Source organism: Apteryx rowi, unplaced genomic scaffold (assembly GCF_003343035.1).
Source record: "Apteryx rowi isolate R43461 unplaced genomic scaffold, aptRow1 scaffold_208, whole genome shotgun sequence".
In the NCBI taxonomy this organism is placed as follows: domain Eukaryota; kingdom Metazoa; phylum Chordata; class Aves; order Apterygiformes; family Apterygidae; genus Apteryx; species Apteryx rowi.
In genome coordinates this window covers 13,945-29,911 of record NW_020448397.1, presented here as the reverse complement: position 1 = coordinate 29,911, position 15,967 = coordinate 13,945, and the positions used below count along the sequence as shown (strand labels likewise).

At 36.9% G+C, this 15,967-nt stretch overlaps 1 protein-coding gene across 4 annotated transcripts in view; it reads left to right on the top strand.

Annotated features, from left to right (window-relative positions):
- Window positions 1-13,907, top strand: part of SECISBP2 (SECIS binding protein 2) — a 29,990-nt gene extending 16,083 nt beyond the window's left edge. For 2 of the 4 annotated variants that reach the window (XM_026064063.1, XM_026064061.1), the window contains exons 11-18: window positions 328-460; window positions 3,167-3,336; window positions 4,983-5,121; window positions 5,382-5,529; window positions 7,220-7,440; window positions 8,224-8,378; window positions 9,186-9,387; window positions 10,209-13,907. In XM_026064063.1, coding sequence (XP_025919848.1) covers window positions 328-460; window positions 3,167-3,336; window positions 4,983-5,121; window positions 5,382-5,529; window positions 7,220-7,440; window positions 8,224-8,378; window positions 9,186-9,387; window positions 10,209-10,318 — 1,278 coding nt within the window. In that variant the 3' untranslated portion in view covers window positions 10,319-13,907. The remainder of the gene's footprint in view (window positions 1-327; window positions 461-3,166; window positions 3,337-4,982; window positions 5,122-5,381; window positions 5,530-7,219; window positions 7,441-8,223; window positions 8,379-9,185; window positions 9,388-10,208) is intronic. The other 2 variants (XR_003253220.1, XR_003253221.1) reach the window with 2 other exon arrangements.
- Window positions 13,908-15,967: the final 2,060 nt, after the last annotated feature.

Sequence of the window (15,967 nt, the reverse complement as noted above, 5' to 3'; positions counted from 1 at the left end):
CTTTTTTTCTTTTTCAAAGATAGGTGGCAGCTGGATCAAAGTAGGAGCCTGACACAAAGCAGCTATTTTAATAAAGACTTGATATTCTTATGCTTTATCCCAGTAGCTAGTAAAAACAAGTCAAATAATTTACTGATACTTTTGGACTTTTCATTTTTTGCAGTAAAGTTAATGTATATATAAAGATCAAAGTATTTTGATTTAATTAAGTTAAAAATCAAAAGTATTCTGGGTGAAGGTATTAAGAGTATATTATATACCATATGAAATGCAGTCTTTCACATTCTGAAATGGAGAACATTCCTAATCTGTACTGAACTTGTTCAGGAAACATCCAGGAACRGTGGTAAGAAGAGTCAAATTCCCGTGCAATTGGATTTGGGTGGCATGTTGGCAGTCTTGGAGCAGAAACAGCAAACAGGGAAGTCAAAACAGTCTTCTAAACCTGTGGTGTTTTCAGGTATTGGTTATGATTAAATTTCCTTTCTTTCAACTAGCATTGCTTTTAAGTGTTGTTCAAACCTTGCATGTAGCCTCATTTCTGCTAAGTGATGATCTCTGAATATGCAGGCCGGAGCACAGTTAACATGATGCAGAAGAAGATCAAAGTTTAAAAATAGCATGAAAATCTGAAGTGTTTAGAGGAAAACTTGAGGAAAGAAAAATCTTCAGGACAATGGATTGTAAAAGTATTCCTTGTATAACTATGAGAGGCGATTGAAAGTTAGCTTTGAGGAAAATATTTATGATTTTGGAGATTTCGCCTTGTGTTAAATAAATGTGCTGCTGTTGCAATGTGAACCTGCAAAAAAGAATCTGTTTTTAACCTTGATCAGTTCAGTGATTTAGCTTGTAGTGCAGCCTAGCAAATAGTTGCATTAGCAAAACAGAAGGTCTCATTTTGCTGTGCAGTAAGAAAGGCCTTTTTAAGCTCCTCTTTGCTGAAGACCCCTAGAGCTATAACTTTAGTGAAGAAGCACCTTTGCAGACACGGGGGTTATGGGAGAGTTGGTCAGCCCAAACCAGAAGATGAGTTCTGTCGTGCCTGATAACTCTGAAATAATTGCAGTTTAACAAAATTCCAGGTTTTGGTGGTGGAGTGAATCCGCCAAATCTTGTTGGTACATATCAAGGAAGCAGAAACAAATAGCTCAAGTGTCTTTTGTATTATAAGTCAAAATTTAGTCTTGGCTGTGTTAGTACAATCCATTTTGCAAAATGAAACATGATGTTTGCTAGAATTTAATGATGATGAAACTTCTCTCCCTATTTTGGTACTCTGGAAAGAAAGCTAATTGCAGGAACATTCAACTCACAATGTTTAATATGATAGCTATTTGTCTGAGCTTTTAAAGAAAAAGCAGAAAATACTGAGCATCAGAGAGAGATGCCTTGGCTGAGAGAATTTGTAAGATTTTTTTTTTTATTGTTATTCTTCTGCAAATGAAGAAATTTGCAATTTTTTTTATTGGAGTCAGTCAAATTTAGTGCTGCAGAGGTGCCAGTAACCAGTGTATAAAATTACACAATGCATGGACTGGCAAAAAAGACAGGGGAGCACAAATTTATGGGTCAGAATACATGCTTTCTAATATGAAGTTGCTCATATCTGGATCTGTGCACAAGAGGATTTGATGTGTCATGTTGGTATCCTGGAAGTATAAAGCAGATTTTACCTCAGCTTTATATTTTATAATATTCAGTGCACACATTAAATCAGTGTATACCTAAATGTAAGTTTGGTTTATAAAATGGCATTGTACTGACCTGCGTAACCAGAAGAGAAACAAAGCGGACAAGAAAGGCAAGGAATGTGACTGCAGAAAGTTATTTCCTTCCACTTAGTACTTGATTTAGTAAATTATGTATAGATAGAACAGCGTAGTGAAGCAGTAGTTACATGAATTCAAATTCAATTTTGGAAATGCATCAGTCATGCAAGATGTCATAAACTGTAAAAGCCATCAAGTTCAGGAACATAAGAGCTCTGTGAATTTGAAGTGAACAGATGATACACACAGCGAAAGAAATATTAGGTGTTTAAGGGATGTATGCTTCCGTATTGCTTCAAATCCAGTTACAGTTATGATTTTTTTTTAGCAACCTTTGCTCACATACTGCACAAGTTCTGTGGCAGCGTTCTCAATTTGCATTTGTTAGAGTGAACCAAAAAAGAAAAGTTGCAATGTAGCAGTTTTATAAAGTAACCTGTTTATACTGTATGTGTTACTGGAGGATCAGCATATAAATACTTTGGAAGCACTAAATGAAGATGGCTTAAGACAAACTGCCAGAAGCTTTAGGTGTTTTCTGGGGGATGTGTCAAGCTCATTTCACTGTTACTCATGTCATCCTATTCATTTAATTGCTGATGTAACCTGGTTTATATTGCAGGTAGCAGAAGTCTGACAAAGAGTGCTCTCTCTTGGTGCCTTAATTCTTATTGGTAGTGAGTTGAAAATGGAGCCTAGTTGTTAGGATGTTAGCTAAGGGTTTGGAAGCTCCAAGTTCAGTCTCTTGGCCGGTCATTTAAAGCTTCAGTGCCTTAAACCCTCTGTAAAATGCAAGTAAAGTAGACCTACCTTATGAGAGCTGTGTTGATAAGCAAATGAGACTTAGCAGCAGCTTTATGTTGCTCATTACTCATCTGCAAATTAACTTCACCCAACTTTAATGAAATGAAGCAAATGGTAGGAGTGAGTGCTTCAGATTATTTATAGCAATTAAATTTAGAAACTCTAGTGCTGCAGCTCAGTATGTATCTTAACACAGTACAGACTCTGACCGTAGTGGAAGAAATGCCGCTAATAAACACAGAGGAACGTGGAGATTCCTGAAGATTTACCAAGCTGAAATGGCTTGATATTGAAGGTAGCTTGGAGTGCAGTGTTTTGCCAAATACTGCTTTTGAGATTGAGGGATAGAGCTCGTGATTCTGGTAGTATGCTACTGGTAGAGGACATGTAATTAATTTGGAAGGGAACAAAGGCTATCTTTAATAAAGAATTCCATTTAGTGGCACAGGATTGCCTGTGAACACTCTAAATAGCAACACAACACAAATTTACTGTGTTTGTACTTGTCCTAATTCAGTTATTAAACTTGCATTGGATTTTGGGTTAGGTATATGTTATGGTTGTCTGATGCAGACTTTCTTTTATCTCAGTTGGTGGTGCCATACCATTGCTTTCTAAAGAACCTGCTACAGCAACAAAAATTCACCGGTTAAACCAAGGAAAGATGCCTCATAACCCTTTGGATTCCAGCGCTCCATTGGTAAAGAAAGGGAAGCAGAGAGAAGTCCCTAAAGCAAAGAGACCAACACCTCTTAAAAAGGTGCTCATATTTTTACCTGAGACAGCATAATAAAGGCTAATATAACTTTAGTATTCTTCTCTGAGTCTGTTTAAACCTCCTGGTATTAACATCTCCATCTTGGCTTCCATTTGTCTATAAATTCAACTTTAGCTTTCCTTGGTTTAAAAAAACGGGGGAGAGATGGAGAGGAGTCTTGTCCAACAGCATAAAAATTCTGCCCAAGATATATTTCCTCTCTTAAGTCACTTGACAGCTCAAGAACAGGTGGTACAAAAGTGTGTTCAAATCATTGGTATAGGGGGACATCCAAAGAAACCTTTTTGGGTTTGGAGGAGATGTCCTTATTTGCAGGACTGGGGAGAGTGGAACAAGCGAAGGTAGTATGTAATGTTTCTGTGCTCTTCCAAGCCAGAACTTCAGCTGATTCTCCAGCAACTAATGTTAGATCAACCTGAAGGTTTCTCTGATCTCTCCCTCCTTGCCTATTCATGCTTCTTTCTGTCATGTCTTCTATACAGAGGATTTTGAGGTACCATTGATTTCATATCTAGCATTTTCCTTGCCCCAGGGGTAACACTCCATCCCTAGGTCACTTTTGGTCTAGAAATATTCTTATGGAGCTAGTGGAGGTGATTTAATGGTCATTCTGTGCTGCTTAGTTGAATTTGAGGATGGGGCAACATAAAGCTGTAATAAACTGGGGGTTTTGTGCATTTTGGCTGTTCTATCTTCACACCATCTCTTCTCCAAAGTAAGTTTGAGAAAGGAAAGATGGGCTTTATCTGTATAAAACATCTGTGTTCTGAGTATGTTACGAAGCTTATTTTTGTTCTGTGTTCTTTGGCAAATGCAGATGGGCAAATTTACCTTGCGGTTATATTCTGTGGTGTGGTTCCTTGCGAAGTTCAGGCAGATTAGCTGAGCTAGTAGCTATGTATACAATAAGAGCTTATTAGCCGGCTCCTAAGGCAGAGAGGAAAGATGGCTTTCAAGAAACTGATGATTGCTTTTGCCTATAATAGCATTTGGATCCAGCATATGTCCTACTCTCTTTCCTTCTTCCATGTACCATACAGATTAGCTATCTTTTCTAATTTTTTCTCTCTTTTCTTCAATCTACAAGTTCAGAAACAGCAATCCAGTGCAGATTGAGTTTGGCTTTTGCACAGGGGAATAAGTGGGAAAGAGTAAAGCCTTAGTTAAGCAAACTACAGTGTGTATGATAGAGGACTGTGCATGCTTTAAGTATATATATGTGCTTGAGTGCTTGGCTGAATTGCTACCAATTGGCAGTCTGAAAGAGAAAGGTAAAGAGAGAAACCTTTTCATCTGCTTCTCTGCATTGAACAAATTTGTTGCTTTAACTTTATCTCTGCCCTCGTAGTTGATGACTCAAAAAGATTTTCTCCCTTTGGACACTGGTAGTCAAGAAAAACATTATTTTTGATGTACTTCTAGGGAATATCTTTCCTTCTCTGTGATGATATTTTGAAGAACTGTAAAATTTGTGTTTAAGTTAAAAAAAAATAAGTTGTAAACTTTGAATACTAGTGCCAAACTTCTTTAGGTATGGTCTGTATGTAAACACTTGGTAAGAGAAACTGCTTTGTTATCCATATGACATTGAATTGATTTAATGTGTTTTTTTGTTTTTTGTTTTTTAGATTATTTTAAAAGAAAGAGAACAACGAAAACAGCAGCACCTGTTAGAACAGACAGCAATACCAAAAGATGGAGATGACATTTGTCAGACTATAGAAAATACTACTCAAGATGAAACACTTCCACAGGATAGCCAAGCAGGTATTTTTCAAGAGAAGGCTCGAATACAGTATGTAGATGGAGATATGAGAGTGCACGCACTTACTGCTTTCAAAAATGTGTACCAAAATACTGCCAAATGAAAACTGTAATTTTAGAAACTTCCAAGATTCAGTATGGGCTTATCGAGAATTTAGAGCACGTCAAAGCTGATACTCTATGTACTTTCTCAGTTAGTCTTGTTCACATGTCAGCTTTTTGGTCTGTCTTTTAATCGAAATATCTTTATTTACACATGACAGCTGTTCCTGTAATGCAAGCTGCTATGGCTCAGAGTAACTCTGAAGGGTTTCCAGAGGGCCCAGCGATCAAGGATTCTACAGAGAGCTCCACAGCTTCAAAGCAGCTAAACTCCAATCTTCCAAAAATCCACAGTAGGAGATTTAGAGAGTAAGTATTGATTTTACTGATGTTTATTTTTCCACAGTACCACAAGCATGACATATTCCAAACAAGGTAGCTTCAGTTGCATTCTGTGCAACACTAATTGGAGTTTAGGCTAAAGGTTCTAAATTTTTTTTCCAGTTTTTCTGTAAGTTGGCACATAAAAAGAAGAAGTGATATTCAGCAAAATAGTACTTTGTTGTAATTCTTTCTTACAAATATGAATTCCTTGAAGATGACATCCCTTAGAGGCTATAGAAGGAAAAGGAGCTTCTCTTGAAGTGTAAATACCTGATGTTAGATAAATGGAGTACCAGCTTAATATTCAAGGCTAAGAGTAGGACACCATAATTAGGTTTAGTGTGTTCTTAGGTTCTCTACTGCCAGACCAAATGATAAAAATGTAAAGAATGAGACTAGTCAGATGACATTTTCATGTCATGGCTAGGCAGAGAAATAAAAGGAAGACTTATGGGTTATTTTGTACAAACACTTGAATTCTGTTTAAACAGATGTGTATGCATGTTTCCTTATAAAAGAAACAAAATGCTCATTACTGTGCTTGAAGAGGTCAGAGATCCAGCATAGTAGTTGTTATAGTTTCTAACAGTTATTTTAGGTAAGCAGTACTTTAACTTTTAAGCCTCCTCCCATAAATGCACCACTGGCGTTTCCTGCAGTTCATGTTTATAGTAAATGTTAATATTGATACAGCCATTCTTTTCTTTTCTGATGCTATGTTAGCTCTGATTTAACTTTTAATTGCATTAAAAATTATTTAATTCACATCTGTGCAACAGTGTTTTACTGAAGGCCCTGTTTGTATTGAGTATGTACAGGGTGACTCAGTCCTGGCTGTTGCAGATTATAAAATATTTAGTAAGGCTTAGAATAGCTTATATCTTTAGATTAGTCTTTTGAAGTTTCCAGTATTTTAGTAGACTTGTCTTTGTAGACTTTTGTAGACTTAGTGAAACAAACTTGAAATAGTTAATAAGACGCTCTTAAAAGTTAAGTGAAATTCTGAGATAGTTGTATCTCCATTATCTCTGGGGTGGATCTTGGACTTTGTTCTCACAACCTTATGTGATTTTGCTTGTTTGGCATGTTTCTGTTGATTTTGTGCTGTTGAGATATCTTTAACTTTTACTCTTTGAGCATCATCTTTCCTTAACGATTATTTGTGTAGAAGACATGCTTGGGGAAAAATTAATTTGGAACCCTGATCTTTCCCAAGAAATGATAGGATGAAGGATCTATTTTTTATCCTTTCCTTATGAAAACCACAAGGGTGTGGTCTAACACTAAAGATAAGTGACATAGAACAAAAGAGAAAAACTACGAATCTGTGAAGGGGGATTTGATTCAGATTTACCATTTTTATCACAAGTAGCCATGTATTTATAGAAATCAAGTTGAATTTGTTTGCCATACTTTGATTTGCATAGATCATGAATGTCCTCAGAAAAATGCCTGAATATTTAAAAAGAAGGGGAGGTGGGTTGTATAGTTTGGTATGGGAGCCAGATATTATAAGTAACAAACCCTTCTGTAACTTCTCAGCCACTGAAAAAAAACTGAAGTAAATTTCCATTTTCGTGTACATAACAAGCATGTTTGGAATGGGAATAGAAAAAACACAAAGATATATTTGTAATTTCAGAGTTTTTAACATTCAGTTGATTCTTTCTCCCAGTTATTGCAGCCAGGTACTTAGTAAAGAAGTTGACAGTTGTGTGACAGATCTCTTAAAGGAACTGGTCCGTTTCCAAGATCGCTTGTATCAGAAAGACCCAGTAAAGGCCAAGATAAAACGCCGGCTTGTTATGGGGCTTAGAGAAGTTTTGAAACATCTGAGGCTGAAAAAGCTGAAGTGTGTCATCATCTCTCCAAACTGTGAAAAGATTCAGTCAAAGGGTAATGTTTGCTTAATGTTACTTATATTTGCTTAATAAAAGAAATGTAAAAAAAGCCGACTCAGTAATATTACGGCAGCAATATTATCACTGGAGGGCCTTATCTTGAGCTGCCTTTGAAATCCAGTCATATAAAGAGGCCTTCCTTGTTCAGATGGTTCACTGCTGCGCAGCTGAAGCGTGAACTGCGTCACGAATATGTAGGGTGGGGGAAGTTATTTGAAATTAGGATCTGTTTGCCTATTGCTTTGCAGTGCAGCTGCACAACTGGTTGCGCTGGCACAGCTGAGAGGAGACGAGTTACTGATGCCAGCTGTGCCACCAGCAGTCCTCATTATCGGGTTCTTTTAGGCCATAGATTGGCAATAAGTTATCAATGTTATTTTGTTTAAAGTTTGTTTGAGTAGTTCTTGTTATTACTTTCTACCGGCTTTTAAATAATTTCTTAGCATTCAGGGTTTTTTAATACTAGTTTTGTTTCTTTGCCTAGCTTTGTAATGTTATCACGCTGAACAGTGTTAGTAAATACCATTGTGCCTCACATAACACAAAATACAGAGCAGTAGCAGTCTGARGATACTACTAATTGAGAAAAAAATGACAAATTCCCTTTTAGAAAAGGAGATCTAACACTGTTATAGTATATAAACTTTAAAAATGCCCCCATAAATTTTCAAAATGCTCCCATAATCCCCTAGTTTTTGCAGTCTTTTGAGATTGCTGTCTTTTAGCTATGATCAGCTTGAATAGTGTCGTTCTTTGTTAATTCTGTTATCTGCTCCAGGTGGCTTGGATGAGACACTGCACAACATTATCGACTGTGCCTGTGAACAAAATATCCCATTTGTCTTTGCCCTTAATCGCAAGGCTCTAGGCCGCTGTGTGAATAAAGCAGTGCCTGTGAGTGTGGTGGGAATTTTTAGTTATGATGGAGCTCAGGTGAGTTGCAAGATGTAGGTTCATATTTTTCTTCAGCTTTACTTTTTACCGGTTGAAAAAAATACAGCTGAAGTTACAACTTTAGGATTTGGTTTGTTTTGCTTTCGCACGCTTACACTTTCTAACCCACGTCAGTGGCTTATATAAAAATTTGATTAAAAATGTGCAGCTGCTCAGCACTGTTCAAATAAGTAGTTTGGCCACCTTCTCCTGGCTCCGTCTTCATCTAGATCTCTTTCCTGAAAATTTTCTTCAAAGAGAATTGGTGTTTTTATAAATGCTTAGTTTGTTTTTAATGTCTTGCCTCATGCAGAGTTCTATCATTTTAGTAGTCCATGGATGCTTATAAACAATTTCTCGCAGAGTAGTGGAAAATCTAAGGCCAAAAGTGAATATGGAAGATAATTTTAAAGATCACCCTCTTCTGGTTAGCTGAATATCTGTTTGAATGAAACTTCAGGATAATGAGCTAGTCTTGAAAAGGGAGGTACTACAGTATTTAGAAAACTTTTTTAAATATTGCAGCACTTGGTTGTGTGGACAAAGCTACATCAGTTGGTTCTAAAATGTGTTTCTTCATTTACGATACTGGAGCAACTTATTCCTAGGCACATCTTCCTTTTGCTCTTACTGACTAAAAACATGCTTTGGGTTTCAGCTACACCATTTAGTATGAGGCTTTCTCTCTTGCTTGCCTGTATCCATGAATGTAATGCTCTTCGTAAGGGATGTTTATTATAGATATTCATGGAGATATTAAAACTTACTGTATGATTTAAGCTCTATTAATATTTGACATTTCCATAGGACCATTTTCATAGAATGGTACAGCTGACCACAGAGGCCAGGAAGGCATACAAAGATATGATAGCAGCTTTAGAGGAAGAAGCTGAAGGAGAACTTAGTGAAAAACCCTCCAGCATCTTAAACACTGAATACGGAAAAAGTGGCTTATCAGAAACCAGTAAAACATCTTCCAGAGACTCTGATGAGGATGTACCAAATTATAGTGAGTATTTACTGACTGATTTTTGGTTCAATTTTTATTTCACGTCAAAGTTCTCCTCTAATACACCATTTCACAGAAACAAATGACACTTGACATGTTAGTGGTTAGTAAGGGGAGAACTCTGCTTTTCTGTGATTTTTTTTKTTGTTGTTGTTTTTCTTCATAATTTTATAAACCTGTGGTCAGGTCTTTGCAAAGAAACTCTTAGATAAAATCCCTTTCTGAAATCCCCTGATGGCAGTTGGCACACACTCTTTTTCTGAGGAGGCTTCTGAGGAGCTCCTTATTACTTCCTTAAAAAAAAAAAAAAAATCCTCTAAGTATTTTTCTAGAACTACTCATTTGAGCATTATGTTGGACTTAAGTTTTGTACTGAAGCTTGTTTGAGATGCATCTTCCTGTCCAAAAGTGTTCATGTTACATAAAGGCCTTGCACTTTTAGGAATACATTCTTCCAGTGCTACTAATGCAGTCGCCAAACAATTATCACAGATACTAGACAACTTAAAACGTCTTTGAAAGTTTTGAAAATTTTTGAGTTTTTGAAAGTTGGATCTACCTTCAGAGCTGTCCTTGCTTGAGCAGGAGGCTGGACCATGAAGTTGGACTGAAGGACCTCAATGGCTACCTTCTAACCTAAAGTGGTCTTTCATTCTCAATCTAGCTGATGTCACATATGATAGGTACATCTGCCTGTGTGCCAACTTTCCTCAGTGTTTACTTTGAGGAGGAAGTAGAGAATCAGTGTGACTTTTCATTTAAAGTTTTTCCTTGAGTATTATACTGTAACTTTTTTTCTTTTTCATTCTAATATTCTGTAGTTAAAATCTGGAAAAAAAAGCTTGAAGAAGAGTATAACCCATATGCCCTGGAATTGGAAAAGAGTGCAACCACTGACGTGCTGGCGTTGAATTCAGAAGAGCAGCAGTAAATCCAGATTCAATTCTATGCGGCTTTTAAGTTTGTTCTTTTTGTTTTGTTTTGTTTTTTTTATAGACCTGTAAATACTGAATTACATAAAATTTTAATTTCCAGGTCCAGGTAGGAAGAGGGTATAGAAAATGAAGATAATTTAAGAAATGTCTGAAGTCAGCTAAGTAAACTGTTCTGACTCCCTTTAAGCAAAATGCACACTGGAGCACATGAGGCACTGACTAATTCTTCTAGATTTCTGTGTACTTGGCTGATTACTACAGCAGACTATAATAGTAAACAAATTGTCTTAACCCAGAACCACTTGAACTGGTGTGGTTACTTGTAATGGTTTAAAGGACTTAGCATTGATTTGTTAGTGGTACCATATGCCAGAAGAACTTGCTAGAAAGATGGTTTTTCTTTGGGAAAGATTCTAAGAGCCAGAAGTTTGGGTCTTGGGTGTTTTGTTTTCTATTTTTAAGTCAAGTCTTGTTTAAAGAACATAAACTGATTTTTTTTGTTTTGTTTTGGATATAAAGCTGCTAAGGTGGGCAGGCTGGCATCAGTGTCACTGTCTTCCAGTAGACAAGAAATGCATTTTAGGCAGGCAGCTTGACTGAAACTAATTAAGGAAAGCCATGATGACAGAATTCCCAGTTAGCTCTTCCCCTGTGATACTTTGTTCTTCTGGGGGATCACACAGCAGGTGTAGGGGAGACAGCACAGACTGCAGAGGTCTGAGATTTCTGAACTCAAAAAGCTCTGTTTAGGAATTTTATGAAGCTGATGAGGTGAGCAATGAGGATGTTTCTGCTCCTTGATGCTGTTAAGACAAGTTTACTATAGGTCTTGCCTTGAAATTAGAGGATGTTGAAGGTCAGGAAACAGGCCAGCCTGCTCTCTCTGCTTCTCCACTCCTGCAGACTCTTCTTTGCTTCAGTTTGAGGTTCTGTCATTGTGTAAATGTAAGAGTTTCTAGTCGATCTTGGTTTGCATATAAAGTAGGGAAATTTTATATCTTACATAGGATAGAAACTTTATAAAACTAAACAAGCACATAATGGTGGCAGAGCATATTAGGGGGAATTCCCAATATAAATGCCATTGTTTACAGCTTGCAGACCTCAGATGACAAGCCTAGAGAACTCCCTTTTCTGCAGTGGAGGATACATACATACGTAAGTTCTGTCAAGCATTCTGAAAGATGATATTGATGCCAGGAGCTTCAGCCAGCATCTCTGAAGTATGTTTGTAAATGCTTTACCACACTTACCAGTTGCAGTGTAATACTTCAGAAAGTAGCTGCCCTGTGAAGCTAGAGGTGAGATATTATATATATAATATACATATATATATATAAATAAACCTATAAATAATTTCAAAGTTCAAACAATTTTGTAGAATGTAAGAAAGATGTATAAATAATCTGCTATAATATATTGATTCTATAAGTATGGTTGAAGTGCAATTCTTTGTGACTTGAGTAAACTCTTCTGGTGGGCAGTTAGTGGATATCTGAACTGTCAGCTTTGAGGAAGAACATCTTTAAAGGAAGTGAACCAGCCTTGGGCTGAAATGCACAGTTGTTCACTAGTTACAATCTTTTTTTTGGTATTAGTTTCACCTAATCTTAAATGGAAATTGAGGATTAAAGATCTCAGTGATGAAGAACAGTTTTGGCTGGCAGATTTCCTTGGTCCTAAGGTAGGTTGCTGTTTGTTGACACTCATGCCACTCTGATGCACATTTAAAGCTGCTAAATGTTTTTTTCCTAGTCACTGCATGGTAGCATGGAATGTTAGTTGGTGGAGTGTGCACGTCCTGGTGTTTGCTGTATTTTCTGTAAAGCTTTTGTCTTATCCTAGAGGAGCATTCAGAGTGACTTTGGAAGCATTATGGCTTGTTCTTAGCCATTTTCTAAGGAGAAGGTGAAGTAACTCCTTAAGAAATTCACTATATGGGGTCACTGCTCTGTTTACTAATTCTGTTAAACAGATGATTTTTTCATAATGACTTCAGAGGTGTTTGTTAGTATATAACCTCCTCCTGAAATTGTCTTGCGCAGATTAAGAATGTGTGATGAAGCCTTATTGCTAAAACTGATTGGCCCACATGTGTGTTCAAAGAAACGAGGATTAGAAAAAAAAGCCTGTGATCTGCTTAATTACAGGTGTAACAAGCTTTGCTTTAGCCTTGCCTTTCTTGTTATGACAGGTTTTACCAGTAAAAATTCTGCTGGTGTATTAAGGCTAGGCTCTCTGCTGCACCAGGCCTAAGTATCAGAGGGCCTCTGCTGCCTCAAGCAATGAGAGAAATTGGTCAGTTTGCTACTCTGTCCTTATCTTAAGGGTAGGGTGGTTTCTTTTTTCGAATGGCGCACAGTAAATTGAAGAATAAACTATTTTAAGATTAAGGTAATATCAAAAAAGCTAATGGGTATAAAATAGTGTGATCTAACAGCTATAGCCACCCTGACTGGTAGCACCTCTTTTTCTTCATAGTGGTTCCCCACCTGTACTAGGTTAATGTATTGATTGTCAACAGTTTGTATGTTTGCAGCGACAAGGCAAAGCACAGCTATGCTTATTTAAAAATCTCTCAATTCGGTCTTGTAGAGGTCGTACCTTCTCATTCAGCAACACAAAACCAAACTTAAATCTGTTCAAAATCAGTTTAATAGATGAAAGAGGGACAATTTAAGAAAAGGTTTTTTTAATTGTCCCTTATAACATCTTTTATGACTAAGCAGAAAAAAAATTAAAAAAAATACTTCCCACTGAACCTTGATGTCAGAAGTCCATTCAAGCATTAATTTGTGATTGTTAATATGAAAAATAGGGAAAAAGGCTTTTGTATAAGAATTTTCACCCTGCGTGCATGACAGTAAGGTGGTCTGGCATTGAAAATGAATCATTCAGAAAAGTCTCAAAGTTAAAGTTTAGGAGGGAGAGAATGCTTTCTTTAAAGTCAGAAACAAACCATCTAATTTAAATCTTACCAGTTTGGGATTAATTTAGGGGTAAGTATGAAGCTTTCCCCTATTGCCTGTGGCTCCATCTGTAGTGATTCTTAGGTAAACACAACATCTTACTTCCAGGTTTTTGAAGACCATTGAGAAGACAAAGAGAAAACCAACTGTGCCTCAAACTTTTTATTTATTGGTTGCAGAAAGACAAAACTGAACAGCAATGCAGTAAAACATCATTTCATTGTGGAATAAGTAGGTCTCCACATTTATAGTCTGTGGTTGTTCACTAAGTGAACTTGATACAATTTTAGTCTTAAAATTCATTGAACATACAAGTGTTTAAAGTTACCACAACTATCTCAAATTTTGAATAATAATTTGCAATAACTCAGTCTGCTTTAACTTAGGTGCTTTGTGAGCCACCTATATTTTGAGCATTGTCAGAATTTCTTGATTTGGTACAGAAACTTTTGTGACCAAGGGTACTGGAACAGCTAAGTTAAATCTTAAATGAACGTGCTGACACCAGAAAGGAATGCTCTTTAAAACACTGGGAATAGGGTTTAAGGGTAAACATATTAAAAGAAAATAAACGGGACTGTGGAAGTGCCTTTAAATAAATGCCATCCAAATCTTACTTATTGATCTCTAATTTATATGCCAAGATCATCAAGCCCCAAAAGAACTGGTTTTCTTAATGAACTCAAAACAGAAGCCATAGACCATATTATATTGTTTGAGCAGCACAAGTCTTACTAAGACCACTTTTGTTCTTCATTAAGCTGAAATGACTGGCATCAGATAACCAGAGATGGTTCCAACACAGGACAGGTGGCCTCTCTTGGAGCAAGTAAGTTATTCTTTGGTGCACTGAGGAAATCCTGTTCCACTTCAAGCTTCAGCTGATTCTCCTGAATATCAGCCCCAATGCCAGCACTAGCACTTGCATATACCTCTTTGAACACAGTGATGTTAGAGTACTAGGCATTCTAACGCGCATACATTTCTTATCCCAGCCTGTTATTCCTTTGTCCATTAGAGGGTGTTTTTCTTGTTGCAGCTCTCCTGAAGGAGAAGTTCAGAATGCAGTGTTAATGCAGGTTTAAAATAAAATGGGTTTTAGAGGTTGCCTATACTATCTATTCCACGTGCAACAAGTACTTGTCATGTCCAAAAGATATCAAAAGTAACCTCTGTTTTAACTCTTGGACAAAAACATTGAAAGTGACATACAGATTTTTTTTTTTTTTAAATAAGAAAGGCCAGCTTTGATAGACAATACCAGTTACGAAGTCTGATAGTCTCTGCAACCCAATTAAAGTCTTACAGATGGAGTCAAATGAATCTACTACGTTCAGTACAAACAGTCTCACCCTTTTCGGCAGTATGATTTATTTCTTACTGACTTAGCTCTTGGTAAGTGGACAGAAGGAGGAAGCTGACATAATGGCAATACACAAAATAAATGAAATAGGTCTTACTGTTCAGCGGGTCCTTCCAGAATGACAACATGCACAGAAACACTGATCCCTTTGTTATACAAATGCTTTCAGTTGCAGAAGTGGCATAGGCCATTATAAAATTAGACTGTAGTGTTATGTAGAAAGTACAGTATGAGGTATGTATTCCAAAAATTCTTACCCATGTCTTCTTCCAGTTTTGCATCATCTTGTCATGTTCACTGATGGCAGTTCTCCAGCTATCAAATTCTTTGGTCCATCCATCCTGACCAGCACTATCTGAAAATTGTAAACAGGATGATTACATAACTAAGTAATAATCAAGTAAGTTGACCTATTCAATTGCAGTAATTCTCATAGAAGGCAGGGCTCAAAGGAACAAAAGCCACCATCTCGTACTCTGTTCTGCTCTACCTGTTCTCAAGGTATTTAGAAATAACCTCTATTCAAACTGTCATGTCTTTTCCCCTCTGCAGCAGACTTTTTAACCTCCAGAGCAAATAACTTTAGTGCCTTTAATCTATGTGTCAAGGTCTAGAAGATATGACCTACCACTTAGAAGAGCTAAATCCATCTAGAAGCACAGGAACATTGCAGTTGGATCATATCAAGGCTGGGGAGAAGAATGACATGATGCTGCTKGCTATGTTAAGTTTGTTATTTCCCCCTTTTTTGATAATGTTATGTAGCTAGTTATTCTTTGTTCGTCATTTTACCACATCTCAACTTGACAAAGTTTTAGTTCTAATACCATCTGCCAGCTTTTCTTGCAGTCCCTACTACCGCTGTGGTGCCATACACAGATTTAATAAATATTTTCTATTTATCCTTCAAGACACTAGTGACAACATAGAATCTTTTGGGTCACAGTGAAAGCAGCCCACTGTTTTACACTTACAGTAGTTTCACTGAGATGCTCTTTGTTCTGTTTCTGCAAGTAACTTTAAAGTGCCTGGAATACTTGCAAGAAACTATGCAACTTCCTTTGCTGCTTTCTTTTATCTCTGAAAAAAGCTGGGATAAGATGCTCTTGAAAAATTCACATTTGATATTGACCAACTAATTACAAATAATTCATTTTTCTTCCTCCAGAAAATACACTCTATCACATTCGTTCCTCCTCCTCTCTTTTTAAAGACTACGTATATCCTTCTCCAGGTCTAAGTTTTCAAAAGCTAGTTGCAAATAATGCTGAAGTTGCTTCAGTCAGTTCTGGGTACCCAAAGATGAATTTATC